Here is a 25374-nt window from a genome sequence, read left to right on the forward strand (position 1 = left end):
TACAGAGTCTGGTCAAATTTTATTTTGTCGTAAATGTCTTTTATTGAATTTCATGAATGGTTATATTGCTTTTTCATCTTTGCTCAAAACAACTTGATTCGGAACAATTAACACAGAAAAGATTTTGTTGAAAAAAGGCAAGATCATGCTTGGAAAAAAAAACAACTAGAAAATCTCAAGCAATTTTTCTTTTGTCTTACTGCTTTGAAGATAAGTTTGAGTAAAAATAAACATTTTTGAATTTTCACATCAGCTTTCATGGATTAAAGATATTTATAGTACAGTATAAGCAGGTTCGGGGTGTTTGTAAAATAGTTGGATACATATCATTAAACAACAGCACAACTTGTAAAACGTGTTTTTAAGAAGGGGGGGGGGGAGAATGGTTGTTCCCCCTTTGTGTGGTGTTTTATTTAATTGGCGGAATCAAAAGGCATTCAACCCCGTGCACTTGCACTCGCAGAGGCTTTAGCGAACCCTGGGAAAGCATCAGCAAAGGCCGAGGCTTGGGCGTTTCCGTTGGGGGATGAAGAAAAGGATGACTGCGATGCTTGATTCGATGAGAATGGCATCGGGAATGGAAAATTCGGGAAATTTGGGAAAGAAGGCATAGGAGGAAACGGCATATTTGGAAAATTAAAAGGCATCTTAAAGGGGAAAGGAAATGGGAAGCTTCCCGAGTTACTGCCAGCGGACGCCTGTGCCTGTGGTCCGCCAGGAGACGTCTGTTGTTGTGGTGGTCCTCTAGGGGACATCTGTTGTTGTGGTGGTCCTCCAGGGGACATCTGTTGTTGTGGCCCTCCAGGTGACATCTGTTGTGGTGGTCCTCCAGGGGACTTGAATGGTTGCTGCCCGCCATAAAACATTGGTGATTGCTGATAGCCCGGAGAAGACCTAGTTGGCGGTGGTCCTTCTGGAGACCTATATGGTTGTATTCCTCTAAGAAAGATTGGTGGTGTCGGTCCGCCTGCATTTTGTGGCGTTGTGCCTTGACCTGGGGACTTATTAGAAGGAGTCGTGCCGCCTGCTGGAGTTGTTCCACCAGCTGGAGTTGTTCCACCAGCTGGAGTTGTTCCACCAGCTGGAGTTGTGCCGCCTGCTGGAGTTGTTCCACCAGCTGGAGTTGTGCCGCCTGCTGGAGTTGTTCCATCAGCTGGAGTTGTGCCGCCAGCTGGAGTTGTTCCATCAGCTGGAGTTGTGCCGCTAGCTGGAGTTGTTCCATCAGCTGGAGTTGTTCCATCAGCTGGAGTTGTGCCGCCAGCTGGAGTTGTATCAGCTGGTGTCGTATCTGCTGGAGTCGTGCCGCCAGCTGGAGTTGTATCAGCTGGTGTCGTATCTGCTGGAGTCGTGCCACCAGCTGGAGTTGTATCGGCTGGAGTTGTATCAGCTGGCGTCGTATCTGCTGGAGTTGTATCAGCTGGCGTCGTATCTGCTGGAGTTGTATCAGCTGGCGTCGTATCTGCTGGAGTTGTATCAGCTGGCGTCGTATCTGCTGGAGTTGTATCAGCTGGCGTCGTATCTGCTGGAGTTGTATCAGCTGGCGTCGTATCTGCTGGAGTTGTATCGGCGGCTGTAGTATCTGCCGCTTCGGTGGTTTGAGACAACACCGCGTTTGGTACCAGAAGGCCCAGGATGACGAATATCAATATCCTATTCATTGTTTCAGGAAGCTGAAAACATTCCCATAAAAGTGTCATCAATAAAGATACACAATAAATTAGCGTACATACATATTTAGGAAGATATTGACATACGAAAGTTGCCGCTTGAAATTTAAAAAAATGCCACATTGCTGTTTTTATTTGCAATGCCTACTATCATCTAGCGTGGACACCCGGGTGTCGCGGTGGTAAAATGCCCGGACTTGAAGGTTGCTTTCATGTCCGTGGGTTCAATCCTGGGGAAATGACGGAGGTAAGTTCTTTTTCTTCATAACCTGAGGCAATCACCGATAGATGTTGCCTTCATTTCTAACCCAACTCGATCGGTAGTAACTTGCTGTATGGCGATAGGACCGAAGTTCATGTACGGTAAGGTAGTAGTAGCTACTATCGTAGCTCACGTGGGACAACATGAAACGTGACCTGAAAATGTCCATGTAGTCTCAACTCAATGTCGCAGTCCTACCCCAAGGCTAATGGAATAGAACTGATTTTTTTATGAAGTTAATCCATTTCGTAATCGAATGGTTTTGCCTTAAACACCTCAAACCTATTAGGATGGTGATAACGTCTACTGCTACGTAATCGTACATGCTGTGTGTGTGTGTGTGCATGGCATACGTCATGGCTCTGACGTATTAATGTTGTTAGAGGTTTCGTTTATTTTCGTGTTACAGTTGACACCCCTTATTAGAATCACGGATAACGTTATCATTCGGATATTATTACCACTTTTGCAAATGACGCAACGGACCAATATCATAGCATGGGGGAAAAATCGTTTATAATTGTCATGACTCCGGATAATGTTATTTTTTCCATTGAAATTTTTTCTTAATACTGGCTGAATAACAAAAATTCAGGATTTTAGCTCAAAGAAAAAAAAAATCCCATTACAGAGTGTGTGTGTGTGTGTGTGTCCCGTTCTACCAATACCCATTTACCACCCATCAAGTTCGACCAAATGGGATGTATGGTCACCTTACTTGCAAATGGGGCTTTTTTTCGGATACATTTAATCATTTGGTTACTATTATCAGAAACCCTGAGTCCCAATATGATTACAGCTGCGCGGACTCTACCTTCGGGCTGAAATCTTACTTCCACATATTGAAGTGAATCCATATTTTGAAGTGAAAATGGTAAATATTTGAGTTTTTATGCTATGTAGGTATCGTGTTGAGACCTTCAACATGGTACTTACATAGCAAGAAAACTTCAGCATTAACCATCTTCACTTCAAAATGTGGCAAATAGATATGATTATTGTGAGAGCAGTAATCAGGAGACTCTTTCAAATGTGAGACAAGCTAGTATTCACTCCTCAAAGTTAGAAAACCAACTTTAAGCAACCACCATTGTGCCTTCAACGTGGGGTTCGAACCTTGATCCTCTCAAAGAGAGTGAAGAGAGTCCAGCACGATGCCAACATGACGGCGCAGAGCGGCTCCTTTCCCGCCACTGCTAATTTAACCGCGTACTATAAATATTTGTGTGTGTGTCAGGAGGATAAATTGAGATAAATTAATTCCAATTCTGTTCACTCTCTGCCTCTGATATCTATACAGGGTGTCCTGTAAGTAGTGCGGCCTTTATCTTATCAACTGTCGATTTTAGTGGTAAAGTTTCAATTTAGAAAATGCTCAAAAGGCGTTAAAAAATTACCTTGCACCAGTTTTGAGAGTGAAAAATACAGTGTGTAACAAGATAAAAAATCTAAATTTTTATACGGTACTCATGTGCTCTAACTTCCAATTAGAAAGTTGTTGCCCTGTATCTCCTGAGGCCAACAAAAAAAATTCCAAGCTTCTGAGTGCAACAAATAAGTGTGTGTGAGAGATCAGCACGTATTATCAAGAGATCTTTACGATCTGTCCAGGGAATTCGTGAATTTGTTAGTGTTAGTAGACATCCGTGTCCGAACCGGGATTCGAACGCAGACTTGCACAGTCAAAAACGAGCTCCCCTAATCACTGGACTGCCATTCGCTAAGGTATTCGAATTAGAAAAACGGAGAAAAGTTGGGAAAGTACAACATAAATGAGGGGGAAGGAGCGTTGTCCGTTAGTTTTTGCTGTTCTTTCATAACTTTCCTGCAATTTTTGAATTTAAAAATCTTAGCGAATATTGCGCTTAGAAACACGAAGTTTTTTCGGTTGGCCTCAGGAGATACAGGGCAACAGCGGTTTCAATTGAAATCCATAGGACAAGGGGACCGTATAAAAATTTTGATTTCTTATTTTGTGACACACTGTATTTTCACTCTAAAAACTAGTACAGGGCAATTTTTAAACGTCTTTTGAGTACTTTTTTAAAACCGGAATCATACCTCTATATACGACGGATGGTTGATGAGATAAAGGCCGCATCAGCATTTACAGGCCACCCTGTATAGTAGAAGAGAAATGCGCATAACTCTTCGCTCCTCACTTTTAACAGTTTTAAATGATTTTTAATGATTCTTTTTTCAAGTTAAGACCTGAGGTACACTGAGAGGCACACATATGTGTACCTACCTCAAATGGTCCTAGTGAAGATATCACTACTCAAATTAATATTCATTTCTTAAATTTTCCCTCTTTTTAAACAGCATTTTGACAAACAATAAAAACAAATCATTCAAGACAATTTTTTTTAATGCGTACTGCTCAGTTATGGCGCAGGTGTGAAGGAGATAATTATTGATGGAAATAGAAAAGCTTTTCACGTTAGGAAAACTTCTGCTGCCACCTATCGTGGTTACAACGCCAATAGAAATCGATGGTTCCGACCCATAGAAAATAATGTTCATGAACCTTGCTCTCTCATTACGTCAATAAAAAAACGCAACGATCGAGGACACTATCTTAACTGAACCCTGGGAAATGAATAAATTCCTTGGCACACCCATTATTTGCCCGATTCAAATCAAAATTGGGCGGAAAATTTTTCTTCATCCTTGGCGAAAAAAGGGAAAATATTAATATTATTATATTTTTCTTCACTTTCATATTTAACGGCAAACAGAGCAAGAGTTTTTTCACTTGTATTGTTGTTACTTTTCTCTTCACACGTAGCCCCCGTGGCTACAATTTGTAAGCCCGCAGATGGTCCGAAAGGGCCAGGCCCGGGAAAATAAATTTCATTCCGGTCTGGTCTGGTCGATCGAGGACACTTTTTTGCCGTTATTCCGTATTATTTATCATAATTATGGTGATAACTGCAATCATAATTGTGGTGATTATGGCACGGAAATAAATAATGTGCCACATAATTTTGCCCCCCCCCCCTCCCGACTCTTTTTGTCAAAAAATGCTCCGTCTCTTCAACGAAGCTTACTTTACCTAACCCTTACAATAATTATGGTGAAGATAATTTGCATAATTCATTTCTCGCCAAAAGTAACTCATAATGAATAATTGGCACTTTCGCCGACAACTGGCAATATTTTCAGCGAGAATTGGTGATGTCACGTATTTATGATTGCAATTTCCCGTATTTTTTCCGGATCGAACATGGTCATCCCCTAATTATAATAAAACAACAAATTCATACACATAATTTGATTGCATCTGATTATATATTTCATACTTAAAAGGTCTGGAAAATGTCAACCTCGGTTGTAACGCCACCTCAGTTATAACACCAAAATTTCGCGGAATGTTCGATGTCGCGTTAATACCGAATTTGACTGTATTTGTTGATACAGTTACACAATTTCTATGGAGGAGTCCTAGGCCTATTTTTTATTCATTCATCAAAGTTATTGATTTATTACAAAAATACTTATAATTATTTTTTCCGAATTTACTGTTTTTTTGTATTTTTCTCGAGCTGCCGCGGATCCCCTGGGGAGTTCACACGGAGCACCGGTTGAGAACCGCTGCCGGTTAATTTAATTAATTAATCTATTAACCGTAATAGATTATTCTAATGAAGTTACCAATTATGACTGAAACATATTTTTCCTTGAAACTCACCTTCACGTATAGCTAGCTCCACACGCACAGCTGTTTAGTGCCAAAGAAAGAAAATAAATCCAAAGGATCGAAAAATGAGTAAGAAACCAAGAGAGAGAGGAAACTCTCTGGGGGAGAAAAAAATTGCATCTGCAATGTTTACACTCGGTAATAACGTGCGGAAGATAAAATTTCCTTTCCCTGCTAGTGCTGGCATCTACAAACTGAACTGAATCATCGTCTGAGAAGAATCCATCACTTAATCGGGCTGGAAATCGATCGCAATCAATCAGAAATGCTATGATATCCGCTCTCATAACATACACTCGGAAAATGAATCGTTTGCCAGAGAAAAGGGAATTTTTTATGAAAGACGTGCAATTTTTTCTGTTACTTAACCGTACATGCACCTCTGAGGAATTTCTTACGAATTGGAAAGTGTGTGCGTGTGTACATGAACACGAAGGACCGACACACCTCGTTTCCAATTTCGAAGCGCTCCCGAAGGATGGGCGCATCCGGAAATTCATTAATAAGATCTCAAGCATATAACAACACTTGCGTAGAGTGGGATATGATTTCAAATGTCAAGAAAAATCAAAGGATCTAAATAAATCGTTGAGAAATGAAAAATAAAATCATATAATGAATCATAAAATGATAATATGAATCTTGATGTATCCTCAAATCACTAATTAGAACGCTTGAATTTCGATTCTCTTCTATCACACAATAGCCAGACGGCAACCACTGTCCGGTTTTTTCGACCTCGGTGAACTTCTATATAGGGTTACCAGATTCGGAAACTGAGAAGGGGGAGGATGCCTTCTTGTATCCGCACCCTTGATAACGTCACTCTTCCAATTTTTACAGTAGGTGGCACCACTATACTGTCAAAATCCAGCCACCACAGTGACCCAACTGAAACAGAACCGCTAAAAAATCAAAAACCGAAAAAAAGAACAAATAATGACCAGTCTCTCCTGTTCCCACACTCTAGTTAGTTTTATTGCTCCGCGGCCTTTGAGTGGAGCATGGCGAGGTTTCCTTTGGACGAAACCTTGTCTTCTGTTACATTTACTGGAATTTCTGAAAGCTTCCATAGACTTCACCCACATAAGGTTTTGTGCTTTCGGGAGAGTTGCTTTTAGGCGATTTCGCCATAAGAATCAGTAGTGAGTGTTGTTTCCCACTTCAGCACACGTGATCAGCTGTTGGTAAGCAAACAATGATATTAAAAATAAAATGGATGTTGCAATTTTGTTTTTTCAGAGAAAAGTTCTCATTTTCATGTTATCCTGGAGCAAGCTAGGGTGAAAACGGCATTCGCCCCGCTGTGAGGCAACTTGAGTTCCCGTATTCTGGAAATTTCGACGGTTATTTGTCAAAGCGTGTAAAAATGTGAAGAGAAAAAAACAAGAGACACGTGCTTAAGAGCGAAGAAAAATTTTCCCCAGTAAAAAAAGAAAAATAATTTCGAAAGGAGGACAAAAAGGTGAGTGTTCTAAAACGTAGGGGAACGCTCGAAATGGCATCGAAAATGAGAACATGTTCTCCTAAAAGAGGACTCTGTTAACCCCATTTCTATAAAAGCAATTGTGTGCGACACCAACGGGCTATCTTACAACAGATTCTACTTACTACATTATTATAGAAACCAGCGCAAACAGATAGAGAAATTATTCCCAACGTGGGCGTTAACGCCCCTCTTGGGACAATGGAAAGTTCTAGGGGGGGGCGGTAGAAGCTACGAGTATAACATAGGATCCAATGGATTAGATTGCATTGGGGGCGATGTGAGAAAAAAATTTCTGAAGAAGGGGGCTATGGGACAAAAAAGGTTGGGAAACGATGAAATAGAGTGTGTGTATATAGGGTACATAGGGGACTTAATTATTGAATGATTCGCAAACCGTTGATCCTAGAAGCATACTTCCAATTAGAAAAAGTATTCAAATAACGTGTAGACGTACTTGCCACAGAGAGCAACAGGTCAACAAACAGTACAAATACTTCAATCATTACACTTCACTTCAGAAATATGGCAGCACTGAAAAATCCGACACAGCACTAGATACTCAGACTATTAGGTACACACATTTCCGGCACAACCTCACAAAGTAGTAAATTGCCGATGGTGATAGACCTGAGTTGTGCTCGATTTGAAACAAAGGGATAAGCCGCCATCTGGTACCAGTATCAGCAATTGCCAACTTTAGCCTGAGTTAGGACTGTCCCACATACTTTGCCTTTGGAGCCGTTGCCTTTGTAGCGTAATAGTCTGGCGCACTCACCGGGTAAGTGAGAGTACATGGAATCGATTCCCCGCAGAAGCAGTTGAATTTTCTTCCCTGCTGAATTCAGCTTCGCATCAGCCGGCTGTTGAAACCTTAGTAGAAGGAGGTCGTCTGTTAATTTAGTTAATTTATGCTGTTCTCCCCCCCCCCCCCCCATTTTCACACATTTTCAGCGATTTTTTTTAATTCCAAAATCTTAGCGAATATCGTATTCAGAAACATGGATATAGGATATACATACATTGGTCTCACATGAGAGACATTGGTGTTTTTTAATTGGACAGGATGACTAAATAAAAAGTTGATTTTTTTATTTCTCTCTCTCTCTCTCTCAACACAACACACTAAACTACCTCTGACAATATGAATGAAATATTTAAGGTCTTCACGTTATTTGGATACTTTTTTTAATCTGAAGTATTTTTCTGGCATCAACGGTTCCCGAGTTATTTCAATGTAAAGAAACTTTCTTATGCACTCTGTATGCAGGGTGATTCAGGAACGATGGGAAAACTTTAAGGGGTGATGGTACACGCCAATACAAATAATTGTCATCAAAGATTGCTTGATCTAATATGATACGCAAACACGCTATCGCGTTTCGAAATGGCCGCTCTGCAAACGTTAAAACTGCATTATTGTTGAAATGTATCGGGAGAGAAAGAACATCATGCATTCAAATGTAAGCTGGGGAAGTAGAAGAAACTGCATGCAAATCTCCGTCACAGGGAATAAAAGGCGCGAACGCCAGCCCTGTGAAGTTATTCCAGCGTGCAAACCGTTCTAACACTTGTAACGTACGGGATACTGGCGCACTTGAGTAATACTGAAAAAGCAGACATTCATTACGCAATTTCTGGAGCAGCGGTTCCCAAACATTTTAACTTAATTGAAATCATCTTTTTTAATAATTTATTTACATTATTTGTTTTTTTAAACTCGGCATTCATTTGTTTTATAACTATACAATTGGGCCTTGGACCCTCAGTAAAAAAACCGTGAACCCCTGGGAGTCCAGGTACCGCTTGTTTGGGAACCGCTGCTCCACAAACCACACAGAACAACTTCGCCAACCACCACGCTGTTCCGCGTGCACGGATCAAACTCGGCTATCATCAAAAGATCTATTATATGTTATTATCGTGCCTGTGCTATCACCATACCAACACATCTGCTGTACTGTTTAACATTTGTCGAAGGATGATTGATCAACCACTAGAGTAATTCCACGACGTAAGATAATCCCCAAGTTGACATAGTTTGAAGGAGCATGATAATAGGGGTGAAAGAAACTGGATGGTCGTATCGATGCCCGTATCTAATAGTTGTATAATAATTACAGCTAGTCGCATTTAATTGCTCTACAAAGTATGCTGTTACGGCTAGACAGGAAATAAAGGGAAACGGTGGATGAGTGATGACACTCTGGGCGGAAGGAGAGAACATTCTCACCCGTGTCAAATACTTTTTCCCATTTGAAAAAAAACGATCTCAAAATGACATAGATTTTCACCCACTCTCACAAGGTTTGTTCAAAAAGTATCACACCATAATTTTCCGTGCGTAAACCAATGAAGCTAGAGAGGCGTGGTTTGGTGAAAATATGTAGGCAATCCTATTGCGCAAGCTTGAATTTTTTGTTGCCTGCAGAAGCAGAAGTTGCCATTTACCGGCAGACCGCCGATAAGTGAGGAAGTGAGCACCACCGTAATTTCGTTTTCAAAAAATTGGCAGGGTAAACTTGAAAGAACGTTCTAGTAGGCCCTCAACATTCAGAAATGAGATCGTTATTGACCAAGCGAGGACTCTCGTGATGCAGGATCATCGAATCACGATTGCAGACGAGACGAGCATTAGAATTGGAGTCGTTCATTCCATTTTGACCGACGATTTGGTCTTCCGGAGATGCAATGTCAAAATCATGTTGTCTGTGAATCCAGTGGAGAGGTTCATCACAAGTACGCACCGCACGGTACGGACATCACCAAGGAGTACTACAAAGAGATTCTGCGCTGCAATTGGCAATTTGCAGTAGTGTGTTGTTCACATTTTCCCTACCATTTTGTCAAAAACAAAATTGTGACGGCTCTCACACTGCCTCACTCATCAGCGGTATGCTGGTGACAAGCTGCTTCTGCAGGCATGAAGAAAAATTCAAGCATGCGCAATAGGATTGCCTACATACGTGCATCAAACCACGTTTCCCTAGCTCCATTGGATCACTCACGAAAAATTATGGCCGGATACTTTTTGAACAAATCACGTACTGACACGTTAATAGCGTTACACCACCATTACGTATGGCAGTGAAGGCAGATGCCGTCGTAACCACTTGACTGGTTAATCTGTGTGTGTGTGTGCTACCAGCACTGACCTATGGAGCTGAAACATGACAATCACAAGCAAGACGATACAAAGGCTAAAGACAACACATAGGAACATGGAAAGATTTATGCTAGACATCACAAGGAGAGACGAGGCAAAACGAATCACTTGGATACGGAACCAAACAAAGGTATATGATATCATGGAAAGAATTAAACGTCTAAAATGGAAATGGGCTGGACATATTTCAAGAAGACAGGACAATGGATGGACCACAAGTATTCTTTATTGGTACCCCAGTGGTTTTAAACGTCCGAGAAGGCATCCCCACACAAGATGTATCGACAAGATCAGAAAAGTGGCTGGAGTGGCAACTGGATGGCTAAAGCATCAGACAGAGTAAAATGGAAAAATTTAGAGAAGACCTTCATCCAGCAGGGGATTTAAAATGGTTGATGATGATGAAGAAGAAATAGTACCAGACCGTTTATTTACCAATAAGGCAGGGCTTGAAAGATCTATGTGCCAACCAAATATTTTAGTATCCAAGCATAATTTTAGCATGGTATCCCAGGTTAATAAGTACCTGAAGTAGCAAAGGATGTTTAGAGGGACACAATTTTGACACCCAGTTCGTCCTTGTCAGAAATTTTCCTGATGCAGGGGTATGAGAAACAGTGACATGACCACAGAAATAAATATATGACATACATATTTGTTATGGGCATCTTTTCCTTAGCCAACTCGTTGGGCATTTTGCCTGTTGTGGCATTGTATTTGTATTGTATTTAAATGCACAAAAACTGTTATACCGTAAACCTCGAAAATTGAAGTGTCTCAGTTTTACCCGCATTTTTAAAGCTGTTTTTTCCCAACTTTCTTCCGTTTTTCGAATTCGAATATCTCAGTGAATATTGCACTTAGAAGGGTGGAATTTTTTTTTTATTGGCATCAGGAGAGACAGGGCAACAACTTTCCACCTGGGTTATTGAAATAAAAAACTAATTTTTTATTTTAATAACTATGCAACACCCTTTGTAACATGAATGACATATCTGAGTACTACACGTTATTTGGAAACTTTTTCTAACTGGAAGTATACTTCTAAGATCTATGGTACGCCAGTAAAATGTCATATCCCCTGTTTGCTATGCACCCTGTGTGCGTTTCAAAGTATTCGCTCGAGAATGAAGGGAAAAACAAGAACCTTGCTCTCGCGGTTACTATCCACAGCAACAAAATCTCGAAGAAATGAAAAATCCCTCATTTTTATGCAAGGCCGGCGTCAGGCATGAGGGCGGCATGATTACAGGCGCGGCATTTTTTACGACAAATTTGTTATGACGGTGTTTTCACTCTCGCAGATACTTAAACATCGAAATAATATTGAAAGGAAAGCGTGAGTGTGGATAAATAAAAGCAAGTAAAAATACAATACTTTTCAGTACTGAAATACTATATTCAATGCTTAATTCATCTCAACCACCTCCTTTTCTTGTATTTCAAAAATGGCACCTATCTATAGTCTAGAGAAACTGGTTTCGGGGAAAAAAATAGGTTCCTCCTCTTCTTTTCGTTCAAACTTCCAAGTTCGGATTCCTTGTTCATCTTCTGACAAATGCCTCTTTCAGCCAACACTATACTAGGAGTTTCTCTAATGTGGTGCTGTTTCGACTTCGGAATGTTCGAACTGCCCATTTCTGTTTACTATATCGGTTCTCTATTTAAGGGGTTTCCAATATAAAGAACCCTTGAAAATGGGACCCTTGATAATTATAAGTCTGTTTGTTCTATAGAACTCAAATGAATTTTTGAATATTCATCCAATAAAAATGTGTCCCTACTGCTGTTTCAACAACGTCAGGGCTTAGCACCACCTCTTAATTTACACATTTATTATCATAAATCATTGTGCCAAATCTTATCGTGAGATCACTGCATAGCCCCCAGAACGGGGTGGATCCGACAGGGCTCGAGATGAATTCCTTTTCGTTTCTAACACTACTACTACTACTACTACCACCACTATGACTAGCACCGCGGGAAAAGGAAGAATTTTATTCTTACATATGGAATGTACCAACTTTTTTTCCAGATAGGAATCACATTGTCTTTTATTTCCTCTCCACAGGCCTGTTTCTGTGCTCACAGAAGTCATCAATTTCACAATGAAAGAATTATTACAGTTTTATTTGATAGGGGGACAGCAGAAGTTCCATTTGAAGATATTTCTCCCATATGTAATTAATTACTGTGCTGCAGTGGTTTTAAACCTTTTTTTAGCCCATTGCCCCCTTTGGACCATATTTTTTTTCTTGGTCCCCCCCCCCCCATCTTACCCAGCATCCTACCCTCATCCAGGATACTAATATTATTGGTTAGAAAATATTAACTAACATCGTGTCATTTTTTTTTCATGCGGCGCATTAATCAAAAACCGGTCGCTAATTTCAAAGACTTGTAACAGTTTTATTTGTTAGATGGCGGAAGGGATTCCGGGGAGGGGGGGATTGATTCGTGTTTCTCACATGTAATACAGGGTGATTCTAAAAATCCATGGGAAAAACTTTTAGAGGTTATATGACACCAAAACAAGAATTTTTTATCGTCGAATGTGCGGTGGAATCACAATAGTAAAGGCGGGAGAGGGTGTTTTAAGAGAGTCGAAATAACAGCACTTTACCAAAAACAAATACTGTATCATATTTCTTTTCCGACGGATTTGCTGTGATATATCAACCATTCGAGGGTACATAAGCACCTTTGGATTGGATTGGGGTTTGTTTTTTATTGGTGCAAGGACCATCAAGGTTATGCTGCGCAAAACAGTGATCAAGCGATACAATGACTGGTAGTAGAATTTGCGTAACTTAAGTGCGTTGCACTATGGGAAGACCTACAACATAACAAAAATTTGCAGCCTGGTCACGAGAATTATTAAATTTAAATTACCGAAATTTAATAAAATTCCGAATGTATCCATCTTTCGGAAACGCTTTAGATATCTCTTTGAGATGGGAAGCGGGGTGTGTCCGGTCTTTCAATGTTAATGTCACGATCATTAGCGTATGCGAGAATCGGTCTTTAAATGGGACACACTGGGTTCGGGAAACACAAGGGAACTCCAAGAGCTATGAAAATATTTTTAATTTTTGATCATCTCGGGGCTCCCCCTCCCCCTAGAAAATTTCGCAGCAACGTATAAATAAGAGGTAATAAAAACTTATATTTTTATGCTACGCAACCTAACAAGATGTAAGCAACATTACGCAGAGAATCACGATTTTAAAAATCAGGAAATGAGGAGAACGATTATTGGATTTTTAATAAATAAATTTTGTCTTTGGATTCAGAATAACTATTAATTTATTAATGTTCATGTTTTCCCCATAGAAGTGCGCAAAAGCACATTTGTGATAGGCCACTTGATTGAATGAGCCTTTTCTTCAAATTCTTTTAGTAAATTTTACGTACAATTTTAATACATTGCATAATATGTATGTGCTAAATAGCTCAGTTAACCTTTTGAAGGGAAGACATTTTTCGGAAACCAATAGGAAGGAAATATAAACAGATGCACAATATGGACCACCCCCCTCACTAAAAGAAGAGTTATTATATTGATTTGATATATACAGTATTTATTCTCATCAGGATGTTTTTATTCAGGAAATTCTCTCACGACATTTCAAATCATCAACGTTACCCCTACCCCCTGACCAACAATTTTGGAACCATTATATCAAGGTAATAGAGGTGAAAAAAAGAAAACTCTTTTCACAGATACATTGGAACTTTGGTTAACGAGAGGTTATTATTACTGTGTTTAATTATTAATTGAATGCCGTTTTATTAGTCATTTTTACGCGAATGAATAATTGCGGAACGGATTATCCTATGGGGAAGTTTGATTCGAATAACGAGCACGTTCGTGGAACGAATTAAGCTGTTCGAAGTTCCACTGTAGTCGTATAATAAGGGCAGCAAAATATTATTTGCCTCAGGCAGATGAATTTACAGGACCGGCCCTGTTTTTATGCATTTGTAAGTGATCGGCGCAGTGAAAACCTGGAATGTCGCCTGTAAATGTTAAAAATGTACCTGTAGTACCAACCATAAATGCCTTCGCAGGACGCAGACAAAGAAACACCAACAACAGTTCGTCACTAATGAGTGAGTAACCGAGTGATTGAGCAAATGAGTAAATGTGTCAGTGAGTGCGTGAACAAATGAGTTGATGAGTGAGCTAGCGAATAAGCTAGTTACCAAGTGAGTGTGAGCGCTTGAGTGAGTGACCAAGGTAGTGGGTGAGTGAATAAGTAACTGTATGAGCGACCGAGAGAGAGACTATTGAATGCCTTGCCTGTAAGTCGGGGGCTGACTGAGTGACGGTATGAATGACTCACTCGCTCACCTGCTCATTCACTCGCTGTTCGTTCATTTGCTCACTCACTCCCGACTGACTTGATCAATCACCCATTTGCTCATCCCTTTACACACCATGTCACTTCGACAATGAGTTGTCAGGACATCGAATTTTCCTTTCGGCGCATAGGCGGAGAGGTAGACTTGGAAGTCTGGGGGGGGGCACGATGATGATGATGTCAATTCATATATACATTTATACATTAGATCAGTCGACTCCACCTTTGAAGCTGAAGCTGCCCCCCCCCACCGTATCTCCGCCCATGTTTCGGCGGATTGTTGTCGGTGAACTTTCCGGAGATAAATTTTGCGCATACGATTGTGGTGTATTGGCGCATCCGAACGATGGCGTTAACTCGTGGAACTAACTAGACTTGGCCAAATACATTGGATCCCCCCCCCCCCACCCGATAATAATGCTCGTTTGATGAACATCGTTTTGCCGACGGCACTTACTTGGTGTTCTTGAGATGACCTTGGTTTTCGCCTTGACATCCAGCTGAGCACCTAGGCTGAGATCTTTGGTGACCCTCCCTAAGTTTAAATTTCCCACTTGCCCCTGTAAAGTAAACTTATGGTGTGAACAAAATTACCGGAGGATTACCGCTTTATCCAGCAGGCTTCTACACTTCTCTAAGGAAGAGGCGGATTTATGGTTTTGCTGTCTGTGGGCTACACAAAGTTTGCCGTTCTTCTTCTACTCTGTTTAAACTTATGTGACAAACTCACTCCTCAAATTAGCCGCTTTGGGCGATAGTCTGCTTTCCTCCCCCCGTCTTCGAGTCACCCTTTTGGTCACTCACATGCTTGCGTACTTTCTTGGTCTCTATCCTGGTCCCTCGCTCTCTAGGTTTCTCCTACTGCTTACCCACTCTCTATGTCACTCTTTTGTTCACTCCCATGCTCAAACACTTTCTGAGTCACTCTTTTGGTTTGTCACTGACCTGGTCCCTCGCTCTTCTGGTTATTATTTTTGTCATTCGCATGCTTGCACACTGTGTTGGTCATTAAAACTTCGGTCACATTGTAACCGTTATCGAGAGACGCTCCACTGTTTACATTTGAGATACAAACAAAAAATCCAAATTTTGACACTCAATGGTACGATTATTTGATACTCGAGATTTGCGCCGCGATGCTTTATTAAGAAATAAAATTCGGTAGCGATGTGCCTCGGTGTTGCACTAATATTGACTTACGCACATACACGTATTACCCAGAATTTAGAGATTTATAAAATATTTACACATAAAAAAAAACCACTCTGACATCTTCACTTGGCTTGCACAATCCCGAGAGAACATTCGTTTACGGGTAATCAAAGCTACTCGTGGATGTGCAGCTGCGACCTCAAAGTATCATCATTAAATGTATTTTTTTTTCATTTGAACAGAAAATAAACATGTTTTTCAACAATTGAGTTATCCAACTATGCTGAAAAGACTTATGACAAGTTCAATTGCCGTTTAGTGGCCCCCGTATATTAGCACAACTGCGATGGTTCCTTTTGAGTGATTAATCCGAGAAACGTTGACTTCAGGCTCCTCCGTGTTTTTATTCTTCAACCAGGTTCTGGACTCATCGGTACGTTGTCATAAAAAGGGTGAGATATTTTGTTTTCTGTTCTGACGCAAGAGATCCCTTGCGAGAGAGTAGGTACTCTGAAATGCAAGCTGATTTGTCTCACATTACTGGTCCCAATGGTGGCGCTGATTATTGTTATCATTGGGTAGATTACCTTCTAACTCTAATCCAGTGATGGCCAAACTTTTTTAAGAGCGTGCCAAAAAAATAAAAAAAATTGACGGGACAATATAACGGTTTATTATAAAATCCTATTTATTACACTAGGTACTTACGTTCAAGAAGTTCCGAAACTTATTTTATTACGGAAGAATTATTTGGTGCTTCCTTCAAAGTAACTACCCTGTGCATTTTCGCCATTGTTCACACAAAGATGTAAATGCAGATTGAACCCTTTCTTGTCACATCCTCCAGTGCTTTCGTCGCTGCACTTCATCGGAACCCGAGAATCGTAGCCCCCCTAAAGCAAATTCTTTATCCAAGGGAAAAAGTCATATCTAGCGAGATCAAGAAAATAAGCTGGGTTGTGGAAGTATTGGAATGTGATGTTCTGACAGGTAAACTGACTCCAGGAGGGACCTGCGAGCCGGCGCATTATCGTGATGGATCACCCGCGACTTGGTCTACCAAAGACCTGGTCCTTTGCGTCTCACCGAACCATGCAGACGTTTAAGGACTCACGGGTCCCTCCTCCTGTCACAGATCTTGTCTGTCAAAACATCACATCCCGATGCTTCCACAGCCAGCCTATTTCCTTGATCTCGTCTACTCGTGACTTTTTCCTCAGATAAAGAATTTGCTGAAGGGCAAACGATTCTCAGGTTCCGAAGAAATGCAGCGAGTAGTGACGAAGGCAAGGGAGGATGTGGCAAATAGGTTTGCAATCCATATTTATATCTTTGATCTTTGCATGAAAAATGGCAAAAATGAATAATAACAGGGTAGTTATTCTTTCAATATCGTCATTGGAGTTTCCAAATTTTTTACACAAAAATATGAAAGCGCTATGCTGCTTAGCTATGAAATGCTCCAATTCGGATTTAGAGAAAGCATTCCGAATGTTCAGATTTCTTATCGATGAAGATCAAAGTGGCGGATGAGTCCGCTCCCCTCTCTCTCTCTCTTTCTAGGTTCCTTACTTTAAAACAAATATTTATAGGCGCCTTACACGAAAGGACACCAAATACAAATACAACACCACAACAGGCAAAATGCCCAACGAAGTGGCTGAGAAAAAGATGCCCATAACAAATATGGATGTCATATTTTTCAAAAATAAAGCAACTCAATTAAAAATGTAATTAGAAACATTATAAACCATATATACACATGATAAAATATTATACAATGCCCATAAAGAATACTTACGGTTGTATTATTCTAAGAATGGATAGCTTCTCGATTTACCCCAACATGTTTATCATACTTCTATTTAAACGTGTCAATTGTGTTACAATTTGCTACCTCCGGACGTAAGCTATTCCATTTATTGACAACCCTATTAGAGAAAAATTTCCCCCCCCCCTGCGACACCATAACCTTGCATTGTCCCTTACCAATCGATACTGGTGTCCCCTTGTAAAAGCAGTCGATTGGCGGTGTACTAAAAGTTCATGGTCCATTCTATCCATCTCATTGAAAATTTTGAACACTTCGATCATATCTCCTCGACATCTGCGTTCATCCAATGTAAACATATTCAAAAAATGAAGTCTCTCTTCATAACTCAAGCCCCGTGTGCCAATAAGGACACGCGTAGCTCTTCTCTGCACCCCTTCAACCAAGTCTATGTCCCTCTGTAGGTATGGTCTCCAAACAGCATATTCCAGTCCAGGACGAACTAAACCTCGAAAAAGCGGAAGAATGACTTTAGGAGAACGTGAAGAGACCTTTTTGAAAATGAGACCAAGCATTCTATTCGATTTTTTGACCACCGCTGAACAATGTTCAGAAAACCTAAGTCGCTCGTCAATGCGAATTCCAAAATCAGTGACCCTAGTTGCATCCGAGATAGTGACACCATTCAACTCGTAAGAGAACAGTGGGTTGTTCGAACCAAAATGAACGACCATGCACTTATCAACGCTAAACGTCATGCTCCATTCATTTACCCATGCTGCAATCCTGTTTAAGTTGGTCTGGAACAACTCCCTATCGCTTTGATTCCCGATTACCCCCATTAGCTTCACATCATCTGCGAATTTGCTAGTTATCCCATCGATACCCTGATCGAGTTTATCGATAAAAAGTGAAAAAAGTATAGGGCCAAGGACACTTCCTTGAGAAACTCCACTTGTGACGCCTGTCCAACCAGAGAATTCCCCGTTCACCATAACCCGTTGCGACCTATCTCTTAACCACGATTCTATCCAATTCAGCAAGTTGCCTCCAATTCCAATCTCGTGTAAACACTTCAAGAGTTTACGATGTTGGACCCGATCGAATGCTTTCTGGAAATCAAGGTAAACAACATCTACATTTTTGCTCTTACCCACAGCCTTAGTCACGTGATCATAGAAGCAAAGGAGATTAGTTACACATGACTTCCCCTTCCTGAACCCATGCTGATTATCCGACAATACATTATTCTCGTCTATCCACTTCACAAACTGCCTTTTGATGATAATTTCCAAAATTTTCGAGAGGGAACTCGTCAAACTCACTGGACGATAATTGGACACAACTTCTCTACTACCCTTCTTAAATATCGGAACAACATTAGCAGGTTTCCAATCCCTTGGGACGATACCCTCAGCAACACTACTGCTGTATATCTGTGCGACTGGCCCTAACAATTCATTAGCACATTCCCTGAGGACCCTGGGATATATATCCTCTGGTCCTGGTGCTTTGCTCGCACATATATTTTTTAGAAGATTTAGGACCGCCACATCTTCCACTTGAATATCGTTGAGGATTTTATTTCCCCCATGCAACACCCGTATATTGAATATCATTATCTCTGTTAAAAACCGACGCGAAAAAGTCATTGAAAGCACTACACATATCAACATTGCTCTCTAACCTAGACCCTCCTATCGAGAGGGGGCCAACTGTCCCCTTACATGCATTATTGACGTATCGAAAAAATGATTTCGGATCAGAGCCAATGTTATCTGTCAACCTAGATCCAACTTCCTTTTTACTATCCCTTATCGCTTTCTTCAACACTCTTCTTTTATCAGTAAATATGATGGTATGACCAATGATAGGTCACCTCGTCCACTTTTATGCTCCCTGAATGCTCTTTTCTTTTCAAGATAGAGGTTACGCACGCTATCCGTGAACAATAGAGGGTGCGATGTACAAACACGCCTTTTTCGAACAAAGGGTATGGCGTCGTGCAAAACAGAGGACAGTTTCGTACTAAATTCCTCCCAATGACTCACCACCCCTACTGATTCCAACCGGTCTTTGAAAACTTCCGCTAACCTTCCTCTCAAAACATAAAAGTTAGTTCTCCGAAAACAAGGAACCAATCTTTTGTAATCAACCTTACCCGAGGAAAAGTTAGTGAAATCTGACGATACGATGATCACTGGAAGAAAACTCTTCCCCCACTGAAACACGTTCAACTAGATCCTCAGAACTAGTAAGAACTAAATCCAAAATAGCAGTACCCCTAGTGGCTTCTGATACAAAAAAATTTCCAGCACCAACTTAAGAAACACTCTTTCATACAGATCTCTAGATGAAAGGTTCTCCCATTGAATACCTGGGTAATTTAAATCCCCTAGTATGAGAACCCTCTTACGCTTACACATGTAGGAAATTTCATGCAATTTGGCGATATAGTTTGGATCCCTATTCGGTGGATTGTAACAAACCCCAACAATAAGTTTATAATGTCTTTTGTTCTCAAGCTCAACCCATACAGTTTCAATATCATTTCTCTTCACGTTACACTCTCTAGCCTTCAAACATGATTTCACGTATATCAACACTCCACCCCCTTTCCTATCCGATCTATTTCTCAAAAAAGTATCGTATCCTGAGATGTGTAAGAAAGATTCATCCCCATCCTTTGCCCAAGATTCAGTAACGGCTATAAGATCCAGCCCCCCACAACCATCATAGTTTCTAAAAAATCTTTCTTATTACCCAAGCTCTTGGCATTAATTAGAACACATTTTGATTTACCCGGTGATTTATTGTCAATCGAGAAGCCATTCAAGTCAGTGGTGGGTAATTCCCCGTCAGTACTGTTATGATTATCATTAACTAACCCGCATTCCCGACTACGTGGTCTGGGAGCAAAAAACCTAACCTAAGACTATCGTAAACCTCCCAGACCCCCCTCTTATTTAGATGGATCCCATCTGAACGAAGCCACCTATCAGTAAATGCGGGAAGCTCCAAAAACGTGACCCCAAGTGAGGAGCAAATGTCCTTCAGGCCTATATTGAATTGTTGGATCCTACTCCTATACCCTCTACAACCCCTTGGCACCACTGGAATCACTGCCACATCTGAACCCCCCCCCCTCCCTAGCGGATAATAGTAAATCCCGGTACTCTGACAGAGGAAAAACGTGTCGAACGTTGCCAATCTTCCCCACAGGAAGACAACAGCGCTCGAAACCCCGAAAATCCCTACACACTCTGTTCCTAAGACATGAAGCACCACGCACAGCTGTATCTATATCACGAGTGATTTGCTATTGTTGGCATTCAAAGAAGGATGGTTTTGAAAAACCTTCGGGGCGCTCTGATTTGGTTGATCAACCCTCGTAATACTCGACCAATACGCACGGACACTCACTAACGGACAAAATTTTCGGGCCCGTGGGTGTTCGTTATTGAGAAATTCTACCATATATACCTTACAAGCATCTTGTAAATATTCTTCCGAAAATTTCAAACGAATTCGTACATGCCGGAACGTGTTGCGTCTGCATACATATGCGTGGCATATTTTTTTTTTCAGAGTTACATAGTATTAGTGATGATATATCTGTCTTCCATATTTTGAAGTGGAAATGGCAAGAGCCAGAATTTTCGTATAATGTAAGTATCTTGTTAAAGGTTTATTTGCTCTCTGCGGGAAGACTTTTTCAAATGGAAGATGGTGATATTGTTCACTGGCACAAACTGGTTACTTATTGTGTTGGTTGACTTATGGGTTGATGCTCTTTTTGAAATACCTTTCACGCAAGGCTGTCTTAATTCATGGGCTCATCTCGGAGTGGGGGGGGGGCGGCTTTTTGTGCATGAGGGGCTTTAGATGACCTTGCAGAACAATTACCATCAATTATACCCAACTTGTGAGAGCCCTATGATGCTGCAAAGATAAGATTTGCTTTCATAGGCAGGAATTAGTTCATTCCTGCTATGTTGAAAGGGTTGGTAAAACTCTGCTTGAACTTCCAAAAGTGACCCCGCTGCCCCCCAATACAAAAAAATCCGCTTATACACGAGTATACAGGGTGTCCACTCTTATCGTTATCCAATGGCTATTTCCTGAACCGTTGGTTTTAGGGACAACTTTCAATTAGAAAGAAATGTTTCGAACCATGTTGTTCAAATGCGGGAAGAAGGGGGAGGGGGGGGGGGGAATGAAATTACATATATTAATAAAAAAAGTTACAAAATTTAAGTGTTTATACGGTTTTCCTGTCTCATAACTTCAATTAGGAAGTTGTTGCCCTGTCTCTCCTGAGGTCAAGAAAGAAATTCCAGTGTTTCCAAGTGCAACGTTCGCTGAGATATTTGTGAATTCAAAAAGCAGAGAAAAAGGGGAAAGAACAGCATATGAACTAATGGGCAACGCTCCTTTCCCTCATTTATGCTATATTATTCCCCCACCCCCATTTTCCTGTTTTTTGAATTAAAAAATATCTCGGCGAATAATGCACTTAGAAACATGGAAATTTTTTTTTCTTGGCCTCAGGAGAGACAAGGCAACCACTTTCTAATTGGGTTTTTGAGGACAAGGAAACTATAAAAACTTAAATTTTGTAATATATTTCTTTTCATTTTAACAACATTTAAGATCACGGGTGATATCATTTGAAACATTTTTTGTAAGTGAAAGTTGTCCGTAAAACCAACGGTTCAGGAAATAGCCATTGGATAAGAGTGAACACAATGCATATACGGTAGTGAAAATTTCCTATAGTCGTTCGTTTTTTCCGTTTACTCATTAAAAAAGTTTCAATAGCAACAGCATTGCATGACAATTTTCCCTGGTAATACTTTTTTTTCATTCCGAAAATATCAGAAACATGAAGCTGTTCCTGACGGTCACGTTAGCTGCTGTCCTGATGATGCCGCCACGTTTTGTCCTGTCCCAAGACGCCGGCGATTACAATGACGACGAGAATGATGATGAAAATGATACAGCAACTGAAGCAGTAACGGCTCCGAAACCAATGCCTATGATTCTGCAGTATGCGGCGACCGCGACAGCAACCAGCAGTCCAGGTACACCAGAAGCTAAAACATCACGGAATTTATTCAACTTCGGTGGGGCCCAAGCAATGGCTCATGCGGGCACTATGGGCGGGTGGGGTTGGGGAAAAAAGTAAGCACTGGTACGCTGATAACATCATGCAAACCAAAATTAATTCATCGATAAATTCATCTCTGCATTTTATTCATTTGTCTATATGGGTAACTTGTATGAATAAAGATATGTCACATCATCTCTGCCTAAATTAGTGGTATATAAATAAATGTCTCGAATATGCACTGAATATTCATCAGTTACTGCTGATAGAATTTATAGAAAAATACCCAGATAAATTTGAGATCCAATTTCCGACTTAATATAGTGAATGAGAGAACCAGATTATATTATAGTAATTAAATATACATGGCTATTATGAATTGATGGAACAAACTTTGAAGCGTTAAGTTGTGTCCATAGAGTAGCTTTCGGTTACGACTGTAACAGTTTGGACATCTTCAAAAATATTATACGTATATCCCTGTATTATTTTTGTCAGTCGCACGTTATTGCTATCTGTGGTTGCACCTGTGAGCATTTATTATAAAATGACTGTAGGAAATGGATGATGGACTGTATACATGAGCGCACATTGGTGTCATAATACATCATATATTCGGGATTTTCGACTTGTATTAGTATCTTTAGTCCATCGTTTTCGCTGTCGCAACATTTAGGCAAGAGAGGTTCTCAAACTTCTTCCACCCGCGGCGCCCCCTTTCCCTATTCAAAGCTTCTCTGCGAGCTTCGCCGACTCCCCAGAGCGTTTAACAAAGAATCTCTTCGAAAAACATTTGTCAGGGTCACCACCGCGGCATCCCTAACAAAGGAGGCGCACAGTTTGAGAACCCCTGATTTAGCCAACGAAACGGCAACACACTTTTGCAGTATGAAAATCCACCACTACTCAGTTCAATCATTCATTTCTGTTCTAACTCTGTAGCTTGCTTATAAAGCGCCCCCCCCCCTCAAAGTGAATAAGACGTGATGACTCTTAACTACTTAACATATGGGCTTTTGGCAACAAATTTGGAAAGTGCAATAAATCTAGCAGAGATAAATCTTAAGAAGTGGTATTATTGTTAAACATATATAAAATGAGAGGAACAAGTCATCCACTTTTCCTATGCATGTAATACAATTTTTTTCACAAACTTTAGCGAGGAGGAAAAAAAGTTATTGCTGAGAGGTGTGAGGGGAAGGGGAAAAAATTAGGTTTATAGGGTTGTTCTTCACTTTCTTCATTTTGGAATAGAGAGAAGTGAATGTATTTCTTCCACACACACAAGGACAAGATATCTTGTCGCTATATGCTAAGGAATGTTTACAGCTCACTGAAGACATTACACTACTTAGCTACTCTCTGTTTATGTACCACTATGCAGCAACGTGCTGCTGAGCACACTATGATGTTTGAAAAATGTTCCAGGGAAACAAAAACTATTAGCAATATGTACTCCAATATATGCTGTTTATTTAAACACTACAAATGCATATCTAGATATATAAAAAAAATCAGACACATGATTTCAAGCGAAACCTAGCTTTTTCAAAAACAAGCTTCAAAGGAGAAAAATATGATCTGGTCACATGACCTGTTAAAGATTAACTTTTATACATCGATACCTTTTATAAATTGATGCGTACAGTATTCAGTGAAACACAGACACATCACAGTACCTAAAGAAGACTAATGCAATCACTATGGACGGAGAAATCAGAAAATAACACTCACATATTACAATACCACATTCATTATGAAATTACTCAAAAAAAATTACCACTTTTATTTATGATCCGAAAGAGAGATAGAGGAATGAGAAAATCCATGCAGATTATATAGCGAACATGACATTAGAATAGCTTTTATCACAGTGTGTCTCTAAAAAAATTCTGCATATTACACAAGGTAAATCTTGTCAAATAATCAAAGATGGTGAATAGAAAAGCATGCTAAAAATTAGAAATAGGAGATCACCATCAAATTTACTTGAATGCATAAAACCCATGCTTAGGGACACTAAGCATCAACAAAATATGGCTTTCATAATAGAAAACAATTATGAAGCATCTACAGTAAGACCTCAGTATTATGTCAACCACTTTTAGTGTCACCATGCTTAACATATAACATCAGTTCTTAAACATCACTGTTAGTATAAATAACAGGTATATGTGTGTCAGTTTTATTTTTATTAAGTTCCCTCACTTATGTCATTGCCTCCAGGGGTGACGCTTTACCAAGGTTTGACTGTGTTGTACAATTTTTTCAAGTGTTTCAGTGAATCTTAGAGGACAGGTGGTTAGAATAGCTATATTAACGAACGAATTAGCAGCAGGATTTGGTATTATTAAAGTTTTTAACGTTATAAAAATAAATTATAATTTCTTTCTTAATTTGTTTGCACAAAAACTTAATTTAATTAATCTAGTACCGATAATTAATTTTGGTTATTACTCTCTATTATAATATAATAAACATCTGAAGAAAAATTAAATAGCATCCATCAATTCTAAAAAAATGAGAGAGAAATACCATATTTTTACTCTTCATAGTGATTAATTCCATTATTAAAATAATGGAATATGGAATTAAAAAAAATATTTCAGGTTTTAATTGATTGTTTGATACTTAGAATAAGACAACCATAAGTATTCTTATGGGCATTGCATAATATTTCGTCATGTATATTAATT

General features: G+C 40.0%; 2 protein-coding genes across 4 annotated transcripts; one reads left to right on the plus strand and one right to left on the minus strand.

Moving 5' to 3' along the window:
- On the minus strand, positions 1-5861 carry LOC149084350 (uncharacterized). Its single transcript, XM_089234725.1, has 2 exons — positions 5621-5861; positions 1-1670 (listed from the first exon to the last, which is right to left on the minus strand). Exon 2 carries the CDS (start codon positions 1656-1658, stop codon positions 438-440), a length of 1221 nt encoding a protein of 406 aa, XP_089090851.1. The 5' UTR covers positions 1659-1670; positions 5621-5861; the 3' UTR covers positions 1-437.
- Positions 5862-6935: 1074 nt separating this feature from the next.
- LOC149084351 (uncharacterized) lies at positions 6936-22873 on the plus strand. 3 transcript variants are annotated; one of them, XM_089235468.1, is made up of 2 exons: positions 6936-7094; positions 22450-22873. In XM_089235468.1, exon 2 carries the CDS (start codon positions 22454-22456, stop codon positions 22754-22756), a length of 303 nt encoding a protein of 100 aa, XP_089091594.1. In that variant the 5' UTR covers positions 6936-7094; positions 22450-22453; the 3' UTR covers positions 22757-22873. The 3 variants fall into 3 exon arrangements, with proteins under 3 accessions (XP_089091594.1, XP_089091593.1, XP_089091592.1); XM_089235467.1 differs by lacking the exon at positions 6936-7094 and adding an exon at positions 16073-16230; XM_089235466.1 differs by lacking the exon at positions 6936-7094 and adding an exon at positions 16080-16249.
- The last annotated feature ends 2501 nt before the right edge of the window (positions 22874-25374 follow it).

This window comes from Pholcus phalangioides, unplaced genomic scaffold (assembly GCF_987345545.1).
Source record: "Pholcus phalangioides strain wild (caught in Gottingen) unplaced genomic scaffold, Ppha-v1.0 ptg000008l_1, whole genome shotgun sequence".
NCBI lineage: Eukaryota > Metazoa > Arthropoda > Arachnida > Araneae > Pholcidae > Pholcus > Pholcus phalangioides.

Bases quoted from the DNA above. Each gene is read 5' to 3' on its own strand.
- LOC149084350 (XM_089234725.1), bottom strand. From the start codon at position 1,658: ATGAATAGGATATTGATATTCGTCATCCTGGGCCTTCTGGTACCAAAC.
- LOC149084351 (XM_089235468.1), top strand. From the start codon at position 22,454: ATGAAGCTGTTCCTGACGGTCACGTTAGCTGCTGTCCTGATGATGCCG.